Below are 17,635 nucleotides of genomic sequence, written 5' to 3'. Positions count from 1 at the left end.
CTTGCCGAATGGGCGGGATTCTACTTAACCCGTTCTCCGGCCGAGGTAAGAAAACGTCGAATCTGCTCAACACGGACTCGCAACGCGCCGCCTTCGAAAGACTTCCTACAATTTGGGGGCGGAGGAAAAGAATCAGACCAATCCCAGGCTACTTTGGGTTCTCCGCCCCGCTTTTTTTCAAAGGCTGACGTCACCATCCTGGAAGGCGGAGCGAGCGTCGTTTTATTTATTTATTTTTGTCTTGGAATCGGAAAGAACGAAGGGTCCCGGGGAGATATCAATTGCTGGTTTTTCCCGCTGCAATGTTATTCATTTATTTAAGATTTATTTATTTTACCGATAAAAGGATATTTATAGCTCAGGGTTGAAATGAGGGGGGGGTCCTTGATGCTTTGAGCTTGGTCCGTCTTCTTGCAGACGTTTCATTACCCACAGCAACAACCAAGCTCAGAGCACCAAGGACCCCCCTCCTATATTTATATCTTCGTACCGCTGTAATGGTGGTCTTCTAATATTGTGTGAAAGCGTCGGGTTCTCCTTCCTGCTTCTCGCGCATCGGTAATTATTTGTCTGGTCCAGGCTGTACATGTAGCAAAGCTGAATAACCAATGTCCAATGATAAGAAACCCACCCACCCACCCAGTAATAATAGAGAAACAAGAGAGAAGCGCTACCTGAACATTACTCGTGTTTCTCCAGTCCTCTGACTGGTCTGTGTTTTGCCAAACTAGAATTTGAACTGTCAGCGGAGGGAGGGGAAGTGCATTTGTGTTTGGGCGTGTGCATGCACACAAAACCACTGGAAAGTGTCGTTATTTTCTGAAGGGGTGGGAAAACAACCCAAGTAGGGCAATACCGGGGGTGGGTGGGTTGTTAAGCGTCTAAACGCAAAAGGAATAATTATTTCTCTTTCCACTCTGTTTGGAAATCTATTTTGATTGGATTTGGAGTCATCAGAAAATTGTTATGGTCTTTTTTTAATTATATGCCACAAAGACGTGGGCAATTTCTCATCAAGTGTAATAAATCAGGTTGGAAGTCCTCACATATTATTTAATCGACCGCTTAATGATTTCCTTAATAAGTGTCGAACCACCTATTAAAAAAAACTGTAATTCTACATCTTCACAATAATTTCATTCACATAACTTGCTATAACCAAACAGTATATAATAAATATTAATTAAATATATTGATTATCTGTTCTCTTACTAGTATGGAATGAGTATTTATTTTATTTATTTTATTTTATTACATTTATATACCGCCCTTTCCCTGAGGACTCAGGGCGGTTTACAGGGAGTTAAAAAACCAGCAATACAAAAGTTAAAACCAATTTAAAAAAGATTAAACTAACCCTGTGCAATTAAAACCCCGATTAAAATAAATAGTTATACTTTGCTCTCATTTGTTCAGAATAGTATTTACAAACTTATCACAGAATGATTTAACAGTAACCTTAAATAAAAGTTACATAACAACATTACTTTTCATAAGCTCACCTTTTACTTCTTTATATCCTAAATATCCCTCTCCCCCCCCCTTCTCTGTCTTTCTTCTTCTTATATCTCTTCAGGTTATTAGCTTTTTGTCTTTCTTTTTTGTAAAATTATCCATAAATACCTTACCTCCTAACATCTAATCACATATTGTTTCTATGACAGTCCTTCAAAAATTAATGTAAAGCATTCTGCCTAATAGAAAATTATAGATTGGGTTCAGTCTGCAATACCAATAAATCCTGAACAAGCTCAGTTAGTAAGAGAATACTCTGTCCTTCTTCATTCTATACAGCGCAGCTTGCCGAAAAATAAAATAGCTTAGGCAAGAACTGTCTTTTCTGATACAAAGTGGGAGGGTGGGAAATACCTCCTGGCTCTGTCTAGAGCAGGGGTAGGCAACCTCGGCTCTTTTATGACTCATGGACTTCAACTCCCAGAATTCCTGAGTCAGCTATGCTGACTCAGGAATTCTGGGAGTTGAAGTCCATGAGTCATAAAAGAGCCGAGGTTGCCTACCCCTGCTCTAGAGTGCTGAGCTGCACGTAGAGTGGGCGTGGCCCCGCTGAGCGGATTGGCTGGGAGCATCCGGAACATTCTCTCATTTGCATTTCCTTTCCGCATCTGGGAGAAGCATCCTCAGCTGAAACTAGACCAGCACAGCAATTTCCAATAGACATTGTGATGTGAATTATTTAAGAGAACGTTTTGGGCAAACTGGTAAGTATAATGGATTATTGGAGATTGGAAATGCTTCGACAATAGTGAAGTGCTGAAAATTGGAAAGTTTGTGGTTTTTTTAATAACTACATATAAGTGGCTTTAGGAAGTCTAGCATTGATAAAAAGCGGGAGATAATTGCATGAGGCATAAAGCTATTGATTGTTAATCATTATGAAAGTTGAAGGAAACCTTCAAGAGATAAATCCAGTTGGCCTCCCCATCCCCTTCTTCTTCTTCCTCCTCTTCTTCCTCTTCCTCCTCGCACTTTTATCCATCTATTTTTCCCAAGAACCTGAGATAAGGCAGATGTTGTTAAAGATATTATTGCAAGATGTAAGCTGTTCTGAGTAAAACTGCCTTCTGCAATTGATTGATGTGATTTTTTTAATGCCTATGGTATTCAAATGGTGCTCTAATTGTTTTGGGGTGCACACAAAACAATTTGGTTTGTTACTTTGTTTTCTTTTGTCACTCTCATTCTACTTTTTCTTCTATTCTGTTGGCTCCATGTACTGCCATATCCACAATCCAGACTTTTTGTCTTTATCAACATTCGTTAACTTCGGGATGTTATGTGGCAGGTGCTTGTCTGTTTGAATTCTAAAGTCCCAGAGCACTTTAGTGTCTTCATTATCCATTATTTTGTCTATTTTGTGATTTCACCAATTCTCACTTGCAGGCAAATGGTATATCTTTGCAGATATTCCAATGCACTATTATTACTACTTTGTCATTCTGTTGTTTGTAGTCAGTCTGTGCAATCTTGCATCAGCTAACTAGGTGGTTCTGTTTTTTGAGCTTCTTTGCAGAGGTGGCATTTGCTATCTTCTCAATTCTGACTTTGTACGCATTTATTCTTAAGCTTGGTCTTGTATTATTATTTTCAACTCAAGATGGGAAACATACCTAGTATTCCTGCATCTTGCTTTCCTGGGTTTGATTGGCAAGATGTAGAACCAAATTGCTAGATTAAATTTCCTTTTGTCTGACCAAGCATGTCTTATAATTTGCCTCCCCTCCATCCCCATCCTAATTCAGCTTTTGTACATACTACAAGGATCCTATTCAGTGCTTTTTTTGTAAAAGAAAAAGGTGCCGGAACTCACACATGTCATACAACCCACCTTGCCTACCCTACAAGGTTCCATCCAAAAAAGGTGCTGGAACTCCGTTCTGAGCGTTCTATGAGAAAAAAAGCCCTGATCCTATTACATTGCCCCTCTACCACTGAAGCACTATGCACAGAGGAACAGGTATTTGTAGGGATTAGTAGCTGTAGAATATACTGAAAAGCACCAATACTTCTGTTCTCTTTTACATCTGGACATCTTCTCTAGGTGAGGGAACCAATCTTTTTTCATTTCAACAGTTTTAAATTTTAGCTATTATTATTGCCTTTGATGGTAGCATTAGACAAGTTCCTCTGCTGTCTTGAATTAAAACTGCAGTTTTCATGTAGTGTTTCTCAAAGTTTAATAGAAAATCTGTATTAGGAGATGAAGGGGATAATAAAATACTGTGTCAATTGATGGTTTGTGAGTTCATTAAAGAATAAAGATGGCATTTCTAGATAAAATCATTTTAAAAAGAAATATGTTCCATATTGTTTACAAATTACACAGGGTAAGACATTCCTATGATATCAAACTGTATACTTTTCAGAAGGGAAAAAAACATTTAAAATATGTTAACATTTAAAAGCAGCCGCTGCCGCCAAAAGCAGCAGCAGCAGCAGCAGCAGCCTCACAAATACTGGAATGCTGCTATCCTTCCCCCCTATTTCTTCTTTTCTTTAGACTGGCCATATCCAAGTCCTGCAGCCGTTCTTCACGTTTTAGTCTCCAGGCCTTGGATCATCTTAGTTGCTCTTCTCTGAACTTTTTCCAAGGCCTCATGTAGTTCAGGTTTGACCTGTAGAATCCTTGGCGCTCTCTGAACTTGGTTGTTTGTTGCAGATGTTTCATTACCCAACTAGGTAACATAATCAGTGCAAATGAGTGTGGGGTTTGCTCCCCACTTAAATACAGTAGCTTGCTCTGCCAGTGTTGGGACTGGGATTGATTGATTGGGTTTTCTCCTTCATACTTCCTTGATTAGAATATTATTTTTGTTTGTCTGTTTATCTGGGTGTAGGTATTAAAGACAATGTGTTCTAGTCTGTTTCCTTTCTAGGTTTTTTTATTGTGTCATTTGAATGGTGTGTAAATGTGGTTTACTTCTATGTGTGTATTGACGGCTGATAGATCTGAATATCAAGCTTCCAGGGATTACCTAGTATTTTGGATTTAACTTGTCTATGATACTCAGTTTCCAGCTGAAACTATGGTTGGGTCTGTTTATGTGTTGTGAGATTAAGTTTTCATCTAGTTGGTGTTCAACTCCTGCTTCAGCTTCTATGATTCAAATAGATGGCTGTCCAACCTGGTTGAAGATTTCCAGTATTCTCCATGGCTACTTCATATGTCAGCCTATACTGATTTATAGCTCTTACCATCAGGAAATTCTTCTAAATGCTTATCCTTAATTGATTTCCCTGTAGTTTCAACACAGCAATTCTGGTTCTGTCCTCCAGGGTGACAAAACAAGTCCACTTCTTTCTCTATTTGACAGCCCTTTATCATATTTCCTCTAAGTCACCTCTTTTACAAATGAAGCATAACCACTTCCTTTAACTGCTCCTCTTAGAACATGGTTACTGCCTTCCTCACTATCGTGATAACCACATTGATGTCATTTTTAGACTATAGCACAGAAAACTGAATGTAATACTCTAAGCAGGGCCTGACCAAGTAGAATAGAACAAGTACTTCCTGTAATCTGGATACTAAATCCCTTTTAATACACCCCCAAAAGAGTTTTTGTTTTGGCAACTAACCCTATTAGTTGATGTTCAGCTTGATTCACTAGAACATCCAGCTATTTTTTCACTTATACTACTTCAAGCCAAACCTTCCCCATTTCAAAATGTGCCTGCCTTTTTTCTGCAGAGGTATAATTTTTAGTTTTCCCTGCCAAATTCCGTCTTGTTCCTTTTGGCTCATTGTTTGTTTGTTTTTTTAATCTTCCCTTTTAACCATTCCTTCTAGTTCTGCATAACCTGCAAATTTTACAATCTCCTCCAGCCCCTTAATTAAGAGTATTAATAAAAACGTTGAACAGTATAGTGCCTGAGGAAGAGCCTTGTGACACTGTACTCAATACTATCTTCAAAGTGATATAGAGTAATTTATGAGTATTTGGGGGGGGCATTCAACCAATTATGAATCCATCTATCAATCTCATCCTATGGCCATTATTCTACCATTTTATTAATAGATAAGTAAGGATACTTTGTTGAGGTCATGATACGCTATGCCTGAGGAAAAGAAATCGTTTCCCTCTTAGGAAAGCACCCTCAAGCTTCAAAAACTACAAGAGAGATTGTATTCAAAAGACAGACCTTTATAACAAGATTGTAAGGGACTAATGGTTATAGCCCTGGACATAGTACCATTGGGCCATTTTTCACTTCAGATCAACTCCATGGCCTCATCTAACATTCAAGTACCAGATTATCACAAGATCCATTCATGTGCACCTGTTCCACCAAAGTAAAGAGATCCTTACATCGATGATTAGTTTTGGCTAATCTGGCTAGGGAAAAGCTACCCAGAGAACTGATCAGGTGATCACAGGTATCAGGTTTATACTTTGGAGACCAGATTTGCTTGTCTAAGGATGACTTAACACTGCCTATCAATCAGCTAGGGTTAAGAGCAGTGCACCAGCTGTAACTGCACTAGAGCTCCTGGTGAAGCGTTGGTATATATTAATATGAATGGACAAGGTTTACATCAACAATCAGGGTGAGTAAGATTGAAAGGCCATCAAAAGGCTACAATATGTTCACGTTATTAATTTTAAAATATTTTTTTCAAGTTCTGATTAACAAGACACTACTTCATAGAAAAGACTATGACATAGGGATGTTCAACATCAGATCTGAAACTGAAAAGATGCTTCAGAGTGGGAATGGACACATATTTGTCAGCATGCTGTTGAAATAGACATGTTCAGGATTGCACTATAAAAAACATACATGCCTTGTATCTTCTGGGGAGAACATGTGCATATCAGAGCTGTACCACCCATCCTTACAGTACTGCTCGACATACTATCAAAAATTTCATGGCATGATGAATTTGATTTCTGAGCAAAAAATTACAGTAGACACTAGAAATTCACTATCATCTGCAGATATAATCCTCTGTTACAGGCCTGGTCCACATTGTTTATTGATGTTATAAAACAATACAGTTAGTGTCATATCCAATCACAAAAAGAAAAAGAAAAACAAGTTAGGTGGAATTTATTGTACAGCATGTAGAAGGAAAGAAAGATGCTTTGTGACTTATTTCCTAAATTAAAAAAATCTAAAGTATATTCAGCATTACTGAAAGCTATGTTTAATGGGAAAATGTTAATAGCAACAAGGTACTTAAAATCCAAAACACTGAATTATTAGCCAGCAACTTAATGATGAAACTAGATACTAAAAAAGCAAAATGGTTTATGATTTTGTCTGAAATATCACCTCTACCAAACAGAGAAATGGAAACATTTAAGTTAAGTATATACTATTAGCATATACTTTCACAGCTATGAGCTAGGGAGAATTTTGACTTGGCCAAAAACTTCAACATCGAAAATGGACTGTCTTTCAAATGAAAGAAAATTTCTTCATATAAATAACAAGTTGCCCTGCTGGATCAGACCAAAGGTCTATCCCAGGGGTAGGCAACTTTGGCTCTTTTATGACTCGTGGACTTCAACTCCCAGAATTCCTGAGCCAGCTATGTCCATGAATCATAAAAGAGCCAAGATTGCCTACCCCTGGTCTATCCAATCCAATCAGATGCTTCTAGAAAGTTCATAAACAAGGCATGAAAATAAAACCCTCCCCCAGCAAACTGTTAGGAGACATATTGCCTTCAAACACAGCTGACCCTAAGACCATAGCTACTTTTTTAAAGAAAAAGACATCTTTTGGAGAGCCATGTTGTGGCAGTGAATTCATTCATTTGCAGAAAAAGAAGAAATTAAAAAAGGAAGACAACTAATTTTCAACTTGCCTGAAGATCAACCTTATTTAGTGGGCCCAATTTAAAAAAATCTAAAAGAGAGGGGAAAAAAACTATCTATCCACCCATTCCACAAATATTTGCATGAGATTCCCATTATCTACCCCAATAATCTTTTTTCCTGACCTGAAAAATCTCCAGATGTTGCTAGCCTCTTATACTAAAATTGTTTTCCCTTAATCCTGCTTTAATATTAAAACACAGTGTTTAGGAGCATCTTGAAATACAATAAAACAAAAATATAGCACTACTCCAAAATTTCTACATAACTTCACATGTAAATAACATAAAAGAGAAACAAAAAAATGTTTATATTAAAAACTAGTTTTATAAACGCACAATATTGCATGAGGAACTGCTGGTATTTTGTTTATTTTCATAAGAAAATAGATTGTGCGACTGGCTACAAATGCGCTGCTGCAAAGCAATATTTTTTTTTAAAAAAAGTAAAGTAAAAATTTATTCAAACATTAAGAGATAACAGCACAATGTGCTTTCAAGTATGCCTACAACCACATGATAGAAAGCTTAGACAAATTTATTGTGGCAATGTATCATCAGATAGAAATTCTTCAGTGACAAACTCCTAGTCAAAATAAAAAATAAAATATTCTTTGAAAAGGTGCCTACTTCAAAGCTGTCATTATGAGCATGTTCTAAATTTAACTGACTTGAACTGTTTATATACCAAAAATGCATTCATTAGCTGAGTTACTGAGAAAGAAAGAAAGAGAAAGAAGAAAGAAAGAAAGAAAAAGAAAGAAAGAAAGAAAGAAAGAAAGACTCATTATGTAAGAAATTATTCAAAGTAGAAAGGGGATCAGATACAAACTAACTGAATTAGTGCAGTATTTGTATCCAGGCTTCTAAAATCAGATATAGAAAATATAAATACACTGCTTTTAGGTGGTAAATCACCAATGTCCAAACAAACAGAACAATTATGAACAGGGAGGTGCATGAAGAGAAGCTCAGTTGATCTGATCCAGGGCTCTGAACAACTCTTCACCTTGTAACAAGTTTCGGTTGCCTTGTATAGGAGCATTGACTTCACAATCATAGCTGGTAAGCTGTGGGAGTCCCTTCTCATCCATTGACTGCCCTAGAAGTTTACTTGCTATATCTACAAGGAAAAAGAAACTGAATGTATAGCATTCTGGAGCAATTAATTGAACAAATAAATAGACAAGTCACCTGTCATCTGTTAGAGAATTTAGCTATGACTATCTGATAACAGGGGACGCGGTGGCTCAGTGGGTTAGGACGCTGAGCTTGTCGATCGGAAGGTCGGCAGTTTGGCGGGTCGAATCCCGAGTGCCGCGTAGCAGAGTGAGCGCCTGTTACTCGTCCCAGCTTCTGCCCACCTAGCAGTTCGAAAGCATGTAAAAATGCAAGTAGAAAAATTGGGACCACTATGGTGGGAAGGTAACAGCGTTCCGTGCGCCTTTGGCGTCTAGTCATGCCGGCCACATGACCACGGAGATGTCCTCGGACAAGCGCTGGCTCTTCGGCTATGAAACGGAGATGAGCACCGGCCCCTAGAGTCGGAAACGACTAGCACACTTGTGCGGGGGAACCTTTACCTTTACCTTTATCTGATAACAGCTAAATGTAATGTTTCCATTTTATGGGGCAGCAGAGAATAGGTAGAACCTGGGGCCTTCGGTATTGGACAAAGCCTTTCTCCTGACTGGGTGAATTATGAGTTAGATCAGTGGTGGCGAACCTATGGCACCTGTGCCAGAGATGGCACTCAGAGCCCTCTCTATGGGCACGCGCACCATGCCCTGGAGATGGCAACTGTCCGTCTTCAACCAACCGCCTGCTAACTCGCCAAGGTCCCACGTGGCCAGATGCATCCCGGCACGGCTGGCTTCTCTCCCCCCATGTCCCATCCCTCCTGGCCTCGCATGCTCTCCTTTTCCCGGGCACAACCCACCGCATGGCCTCCTCAGCTGTCAGCTGCCCATCCAGCTCAGAGGCTGCTACTTTGAACTTCTGGCGGGCTGCGGAGCCCCAGGTTGAGGGGCCAGCAGGCTGTGCCTGCTGACGGACACTGTCAGCCCCCATGCGCTCGCTGGCTTCTGTGTGTGGGGGCCGATGGTGTCAGGCAGCAGCCGCCCCACCCCTTGCCTTGCCTCATGGCAATGGTACCCCTGCCCTGCCTCACTTCACCTCACAGGATGAGTCTCCTGCCTACCACCCCACCTGCCAGAGATCTCCTGGATCTCCCCCAATACTGCCCACCCCCCACAGGTGTCCCACGAGCAACATTGAGGTGACCACGCCCACCTTGGCCACACCACTCAATCTGCCATGACCACCACAGCCACGCCCACCCAGTGGGCCACGCCCACCTGGCACCCGGCGATAAATAAGTGGGTGTTGGGTTGCAGTTCGGGCACTCCGTCTCTAAAAGGTTCGCCATCGCTGGGTTAGATAATGCCCAGCTGATATGCATTTCATTTTTATACTGTATTTTATTTATTGTAAATCGCCTATAGTCATGCAAAAAGTGCAATGGGAGAGTGTGTGTGTGTATGTGTGTGTGTATTGAATACATAAATATAAGGTGAAGTATTCTTAAAAAATAAAACAGAATTATGGAAATATATCCTGAAAAAAACAATAGTTAACAGAAATCTAAATTAAAGGAGTAACTGAAATAAGATTTGCCCTTGCTCAGAAGAGAAACAGTGAAAGGAAATATTAAGTTATACAACTACACATATTTTATACAGGCTATAGAATTACTCTGAATTCTCAACTTTTTCTTTAACCTAAGGCACAGACTAATCCACTGATGCCAAGCAAACAGAAAAGGCAAAGATAAGCAACCTGTCTCTATAATAAACATGTTTGGAAATCTGAAAATAGGATGAGAGAAGGTAAATTGGTGAGAGTGCTTCCTGCTGCTTCTTTATAGCCCTAAGGAAGTGTCTTATTTACATCTTCTTTCCTTTTTTCCCCTTGGACTGACATTCTTCCCAACTAAGTAATGGGAGAGTCCTACCCACCATTTTTATTATTTAAGAATGCTTCTGACAGGTTCATAGACATTGCTGGAAATAAGTAACAATGCACAAGAATATGCTATACAGCACGGGTGTCAAACCCGATCGCGGCACGTGACATATTGTGACATATCGTGACATTTTTGGCCTTTATGGAGCCTGGGTGGGCATGGCCTGCATGTGACACATCCGGCCCGCAGGCCACCAGTTTAACTCTCCTGCTATACAGCATGGGAGGAGGGTGTCTCCAATTGTTTTTAAGAAACACAGTTGCTGTGTTCTCAAATCCTATGGAAGGATATTAGTTAGTGTTAATTTCACAATTCAAAGTTCCCCTTACCCTCAAGCATCTATGATCTTATCCATTTCATTCCTTTCCCCAATATATGTATTAAAATAGAATTTCTCTAATAGACAGCCCAATATAGCTTGGGCCTTCATATCATTTCCAATTTTTATTAATATTAATTAAATATTTAATATATTATTTATTTTAAAATCCCATTTATATCCCGCCCTTCTCCGAAGACTCAGGGCGGCTTACAATCTAAGAAGCACAAATCAATGTGCTTAGCAATAGCCTTCATTCTATGTATATGCCTGCTTATTAGAGCTTTCGGGAGGGCCCAAGCGGCATTATTACAAAGTCAGCTTATTGCCCCCAACATAATGAAGCTACTATTACTTAATATTTCATAAAAGAGAACCTCCCGTTCCTCAGATTAGTAGGTATACTAATATACTAGGTAACTAATCTGGAGCATTTGTGCAACTACAGATGTTTACATGAGAAAAGGAGAAGGGATCATATCTGATTACATTAGCATTACACAAACACTGACCTGATGGTAATAAAATTACAGTCTTCTCCGCCACCTCATTCTGTCCGTTTGATCTGCATCCTTTTACACGTTTCCAAGCCAGTGATATATTTGTTCCAGGAGGCCCTGGTTGTGCCAATAATGTGCCCTTAAAAATACATACACACTTTTGTTAATGTAACCTCAGAGCTTCTACTCAAAACTACTAAAGAGATGAAAAAAATGTACTCATTTAAAAGCAGATATCCTGAAGAGCATGTGATCTCTGATAGCAGATCAGAATACCACGTATGCTTGTGCCTGCCCACGTTTTCCCTCACCCTTGAGTCACTTCATGCTCTACCTAACAACCTGCACATTCGTTTAACGAATGCATTGAGGAAAGCAGGGATGGGGAGGTTGTTAATTATGCACTTCACTTGCCATTCATGGACTACTTAACTCTAGATACTACCTACCCTAGATGTATCTAGAACCATATCTAGACAGGTAGGCCACCACTTTTCTGGGCAATTAATGAATTGCTCTTGGAATTTTTTTAACAACATTCAATCAGAATCTGTTTTCTAGTAGTTGCAAAGCATTCATTCATGTTTTATATCTTGCCTTTTCTTAAAGCTAGTCAAATCCAGCTTTTTCCATTTCTTTCCCCTGGGCTGTTTCTAGCTGCTTGTTCAACTTAGTTTACCTTCTCAAATCTGTTTCACTTTCACCGAGTTATTTTTAAAACTGTTCTGCTCAGAAATGAGCACAGTATCCAAGGTGAGTTCTGACGAAACAATAGGAAAATATTTTCTTTCATGAATTTAAATTATAGTATTGTTGTTGATTATGATTTGTAAGATTTCTATAATAGTTCAATCCAAGACTCCAATACTTGCTTTCTTTGCAGCCATAACACAACACTGGCTCATTATCTTAATTTCTGTACAGCCCACACTTAACTAACCATAGTCAGCATGCAATGGATGAAATGCTTTGCTGAAGTTAGTACAGGTAGTCCTCAAGTTATGACCACAATTAAGCCCAAAATTTATGTTGCTAAGTGAGAAATTTGTTGTGAGTTTTGCCCCATTTTATGACTTTTCTTGCCACATTTGATAAGTGCAACTACAGTTGTTAAATTAGTAACACAGTTGTTATGTGAATCTGGTTTCCCCATTGACTTGGCTTGTCAGAAGGTTGCAAAAGGCGTTCACATGACCCCAGGACATTGCAACCATCATAAATGTGAGTCGGTTATCAAGCAGCCAAATGTAAGTCACGTAACTATGGGGATGCTACAACAAAACTAGACACCCTGTGTGCTGCCACCACGTGGCTGGGTGGAGAAATCACAATGTGGGCAGTCAGACCCTCCTACCATATGATGTATTTCCTTTCCCCTCCCCTTTCTGGGATGGACTTCCTCCTCCCTCTTCCCTAGTGAGCCATGCTTCATTAGCAGAAAACATGGGGTCCCAATATGCAGACCCTGGGAGCATTATCATCTTCTAACCTTGGAGACACCTCGGGAATATCTTGGAAATGCTGTACAACATCATCTGAATTGCAATAAAGGTATTTCTATACAAAAGGTGTTTCTACGAGTTCAAACTATCTGGAGAGACCTGTTAAGGTTAATTATATCTGCTTACACAGACCATAGAAGTCTTACAAGAGATTAATTAAAGCACAACATCGTCGTTCCAGAATACCCTGCCTTCTTCCACTCTGACACCCTTACAGGTTCTGGTGGTCTCCTAACCCACAACTAAACAAGGCCCACTCTGTTAGCTGAAGCATCAAGGCCACAGTTGTAGTATTACGGCTCTGAAAGAGCGTGAGTAATGAAAGATAATGTTAAAGGACAGAAGTGAGAATACTAGAGCTCAGCTGACCTTTCATTTAGCTGACAACTGAGCTAAAAATTGTAATGTTCTTGTGAAACAACAACCTGATGACTCAAGAAAAATACATTTTTAAAGATGCAATACCCAACGTTAAAAGGGAGGGGAGAATCCTTAAAAAAACATACAATTCCTACTGCCTGGAAAAGCAAGCCATCCTGCTCCATTTTCCGTTTCCTCTGAATATTATGGAGAGCTATTATCCTTGGACTGATGTCTTCATTTGCTTCATTCGATCTAGTGGGGAATATAAAGCCAGAGTGTTAACAACTGTTCCATATCAATTAAAACTAAATTTATGAATAATTACACAGAATAAAATCTGGAATGTTTTCTTTTATAATAATGTCAGCTCATCAGGGTGTAGACCAGCTGTGAGAAATTCTTTTCAGCATGGAATTGTACCGTTTCTGTGCCTTGAACACACTGCTGATGATATCCTTAAATGAAAAGGACTGAAATGTTCAGACCAAGGTATATGTATGTGTATTTTACGTGGGCTAATTGGGGTGGACTTAGGAAGAAAAATAGATATTTTCAGATTTTAAAATGTAAAAATTTTTGAGGCTAGCTTTGTGGGAATCTATATGCAGGTTTTTGTGTTTTTTTTTTACGATACGAAATTAAGTGGTTCAGTGTCAGCATATTGCTCCCAGCATATTGCCCCTCATTTTATCCATCTCGGAAGGCTGAGTCAACCTTGAGCCAGTCAGGATCAAACTCCTGGCAGTGGGCAGAGTTTGCCTGCAATACTGCATTATAATTACTGCACCAACCACAGCCCCTATAATATGTTTGTATCCTGATGTATTTCATCTAATGATCAGAAGACATACCAATAAGTGGTATGGTCATGTAATGTTTTGTCTAATGAGTGAATAACAGAATAACAGAGTTGGAAGGGACCTTAGAGGTTTTCTAGTCCAACTCCTGCTCAAGCAGGAAACCCTATACCATGTCAGACAAATGGTGGTCCAATCTCTTCTTAAAAACCTCCAGTATTGGAGCACCCATAACTTCCTTCTGAAGGCAAGTTGGTCCTACTGATTAATTGTTCTAACTGTCAGGAAATTTCTCCTTAGTTCTAGGTAGCTTCTCTCCTTGATTAGTTTCCATCCATTGCTTCATGTCCTACCTTCAGATGCTTTGGAGAATGGGTTGACCCCCCTCTTCTTTGTAGCAGCTTCTTAGATATTGGCACAGTGCTATTATATCATCCCTAGTCCTTCTTTTCAGACTAGACATACCAAATTCCTGCAATCGTTCTTCATATGTTTTAGCCTCCGGTCCCCTAATGATCTTTGTTGCTCTTCTCTGCACGCTTTCTAGAGTCTCAACATCGCTTAGCAATGGAGATTCCTGTCCCAATTAGGATCCTTAACTGAGGACTACCTGTATCAGAGGAGATTTCCCTGTTTACAAATTAGTTGTCACAGCCAATAGCAAAATACCTTTTTAACAAAAATAAATTAATCTCCTCCCCAGTGATCTTTCACGCTCACAAAGGCTTTTCTGGAAATAGATTCCAGCCCAAATGCTAGCATTTTGCCCTTATTTTTTAATAAGACAAATTCTAAAAGAAAGACAAATAGGATCAGTGGATTTAATAGTGCTTGCAAGCACTACTATTCACAAGTTCATTCGCCTTTCTGTGTTTAGGCGTATAGATCACATATTGGTTTTAAGATCTGACAGATAACTCTATTTACCTGTTACCAAAAGTAACTGTCAACAAGTCTGGTGCTCCTGGACTCATTTGGTCCCTCTGGTCTATTGTGCCATTTCCTGTTCTGACTGGAGATGAAGTCCGACTTTGATTCTTAGGATAAGGTGATGCCGGGGCACTGATTATGGGAGCAGGATCTGTGAGTCCTTTGGGGTTAATAGGAGCAGATGTTACAAGCATCTTCGGATCAGTTTCATATTTGATTGTCGTGGATTTTACCGTGTCAGTGGCAGGTGACTGCTTTGGAGTTTGCTGAAACCCTGTTACAGGAGTCACATTAGAAGAATTTGCAGTACTGCCCTCCAGTGGAGAAAGCTGATCGAAGGTGCGCAACTGGAAATCATCATCCATGGGGATATAAGGTGCTAACATTTCCAAATCTAAATCTGTTTCCTGAAAGAAGAAGAGGACATAATTGTGTAATCTGACACAGGATTGTGATTAAACTGCTATCAGGCCTGTCATCTTCCAAGAATCTATCAACCCCGTTCCTCTTTCAAAAGGCTTATCAGGGAAAGCTACCGGAATGGAAATGGCAAGCAAAATAGTTTTCAGGCATTTATGGGGTTCAGCTCTATTAGTCTGATAAAATGGCCTTATCCTTATTTTATATAGATATATGAGGATTTCAAAAATAACCTTTATTAACATCATCTAGAACAGTGGCCCTCAACCTTTTGGGCACCAGGGACCGGTTCTGTGGAGAAAGGTTTTTCCGTGGACCGGAGGCAGCATGGTTTTGCATGCTGCCTACATCCGACAAATGGGGGCTCACTTGGTTGTGTGGTCCTGTTGCTGGCATGCCGTGGACCAGTGTCGGTCCACAGACTACACTAGTATTCTGCAGCATTTCAAATTCTTTTCCCAGCAGGAGCTCCAGAACACACAGTTGCACAAATATACCACCTGTGTCAAGTTTCCAACGTATGGGCTTTTCAAGTGACTCTAAGGCATTGTTTACCTTAAAAGTCCTTTATTAGCCTAATACACCAGCAAATGCTTGCTCGAAGGGAGCTGGAATCTGAAATCTCCTCCCCTTGCACAATATATTAAAACACAATTCTCCACCTTTCTAATTTTGTCATTAATCATATTCTCCAATTAATTTAAAGAATCAGTTTCCCTTCCGTTAGAAGACCTGCCAAAGCCTTATCTTCTTTAGAGAGACAAATGGCCCTGAAAGTGCATTCCTACTCTTCCCTCCTCCCAACTTTAAACTAAAACAATACACAAGTCTTAAAGCAATACACAAGTTTAACATATGAAATAGCTACTTCTTCATCTCTTGTCAAGCAATAACATTTGATGTTAGCAGCGTTGACAACCTGTCTGACAGTTTATAGCAGCCATGCAGCCATACCCTTTCCATGTGCAGTCAAGTACATGATGACACTGCCATGCGCTCAGAAGCATCTTTTTAGAGAATAAATCTGAAGTGCTACACAGACCTACTACATACCCTTTTGAGATTTTCTGACTACAGTCACTTTAGTCAAAATCTTCAGAAGTGGATATTGCTTGTGGTCTTTGACTTATGACAATTCAGTCAGCAACCACTTGAAGTTTACAGTAAAGCTAAATGAAAGGATTTACAACTGGCCCACAAAGTTATACAGTCATGGCCGAAATTGTTGGCACCCCAGAAGTTTTTCCAGAAAATCAAGTATTTCTCACAGAAAAGTATTGCAGGAACACATGTTTTGCTATACACAGGTTTATTCCCTTTGTGTGTATTGGAACACAACAAAAAAGGGAGGAAAAAAAGCAAATTGGACATAATGTCAAACAAAACTCCAAAAATGGGCTGGACAAAATTATTGGCACCCTTAACTTAATATTTGGTTGCACACCCTTTGGAAAAAATAACTGAAATCAGTCACTTCCTATAACCATCAATAAGCTTCTTACACCTCTCACCCGGAATTTTGAACCACTCTTCCTTTGCAAACTGCTCCAGGTCTCTCTTATTGGAAGGGCGCCTTTTCCCAATAGCAATTTTAAGAACTCTCCACAGGTGTTCAATGGGATTCAGATCTGGACTCATTGCTGGCCACTTCAGAACTCTCCAGAGCTTTCTTGCCATCCATTTCTGGGTGCTTTTTGACGTATGTTTGGGGTCATTGTCCTGCTGGAAGACCCAAGATCTCAGATGCAAACCCAGTTTTTTGACACGGCTCTACAGTGTGACCCAAAATCCTTTGGTAATCCTCAGATTTCATGATGCCTTGCACACATTCAAGGCACCCAGTGCCAGAGGCAGCAAAACAACCCCAAAACATCATTGAACCTCCACCATATTTCACTGTAGGTACTGTGTTCTTTTCTTTGTAGGCCTCATTTCGTTTTCGGGAAATAGTAGAATGATGTGCTTTACCAAAAAGCTCTATCTTGGTCTCATCTGTCCACAAGACCTTTTCCCAGAAGGATTTTGGCTTACTCAAGTACATTTTGGCAATCTTGCTTTTTTATGTCTCTGTGTCAGCAGTGGGGTCCTCCTGGGTCTCCTGCCATAGCGTTTCATTTCATTTAAATGTCGACAGATAGTTCGCACTGACACTGATGCTCCCTGAGCCTGCAGGACAGCTTGCATTCCTTTGGAACTTGTTTGGGACTGCTTATCCACCATCCGGACTATCCTGCGTTGCAACCTTTCATCAATTTTTCTCTTCTGTCCACGACCAGGGAGATTAGCTACAGTGCCACGGGTTGCAAACTTCTTGTTAATGTTGCGCACTGTGGACAAAGGCAAATCTAGGTCTCTGGAGATGGACTTGTAACCTTGAGATTGTTGATATTTGTCCACAATTTTGGTTCTCAAGTCCTCAGACAGTTCTCTTCTCTTT

The 17,635-nt window shown here is 39.9% G+C and overlaps 1 protein-coding gene across 2 annotated transcripts in view; it reads right to left on the bottom strand.

The window, feature by feature from the left end:
* Positions 1-6,441: 6,441 nt before the first annotated feature.
* Positions 6,442-17,635, bottom strand: part of HIF1A (hypoxia inducible factor 1 subunit alpha) — a 56,818-nt gene continuing 45,624 nt past the window's right edge. For both annotated transcript variants that reach the window (XM_083370190.1, XM_083370191.1), the window contains 4 exons: positions 14,776-15,185; positions 13,195-13,303; positions 11,199-11,325; positions 6,442-8,465 (listed from right to left, as the gene is read on the bottom strand). In XM_083370190.1, coding sequence (XP_083226316.1) covers positions 8,314-8,465; positions 11,199-11,325; positions 13,195-13,303; positions 14,776-15,185 — 798 coding nt within the window. In that variant the 3' untranslated portion in view covers positions 6,442-8,313. The remainder of the gene's footprint in view (positions 8,466-11,198; positions 11,326-13,194; positions 13,304-14,775; positions 15,186-17,635) is intronic.

Source organism: Vipera ursinii, assembly GCF_947247035.1.
Source record: "Vipera ursinii genome assembly, chromosome: 1".
NCBI lineage: Eukaryota > Metazoa > Chordata > Lepidosauria > Squamata > Viperidae > Vipera > Vipera ursinii.
Note: the sequence above shows the minus strand (reverse complement) of the source record. Positions and strands in the feature narration are given on the sequence as shown.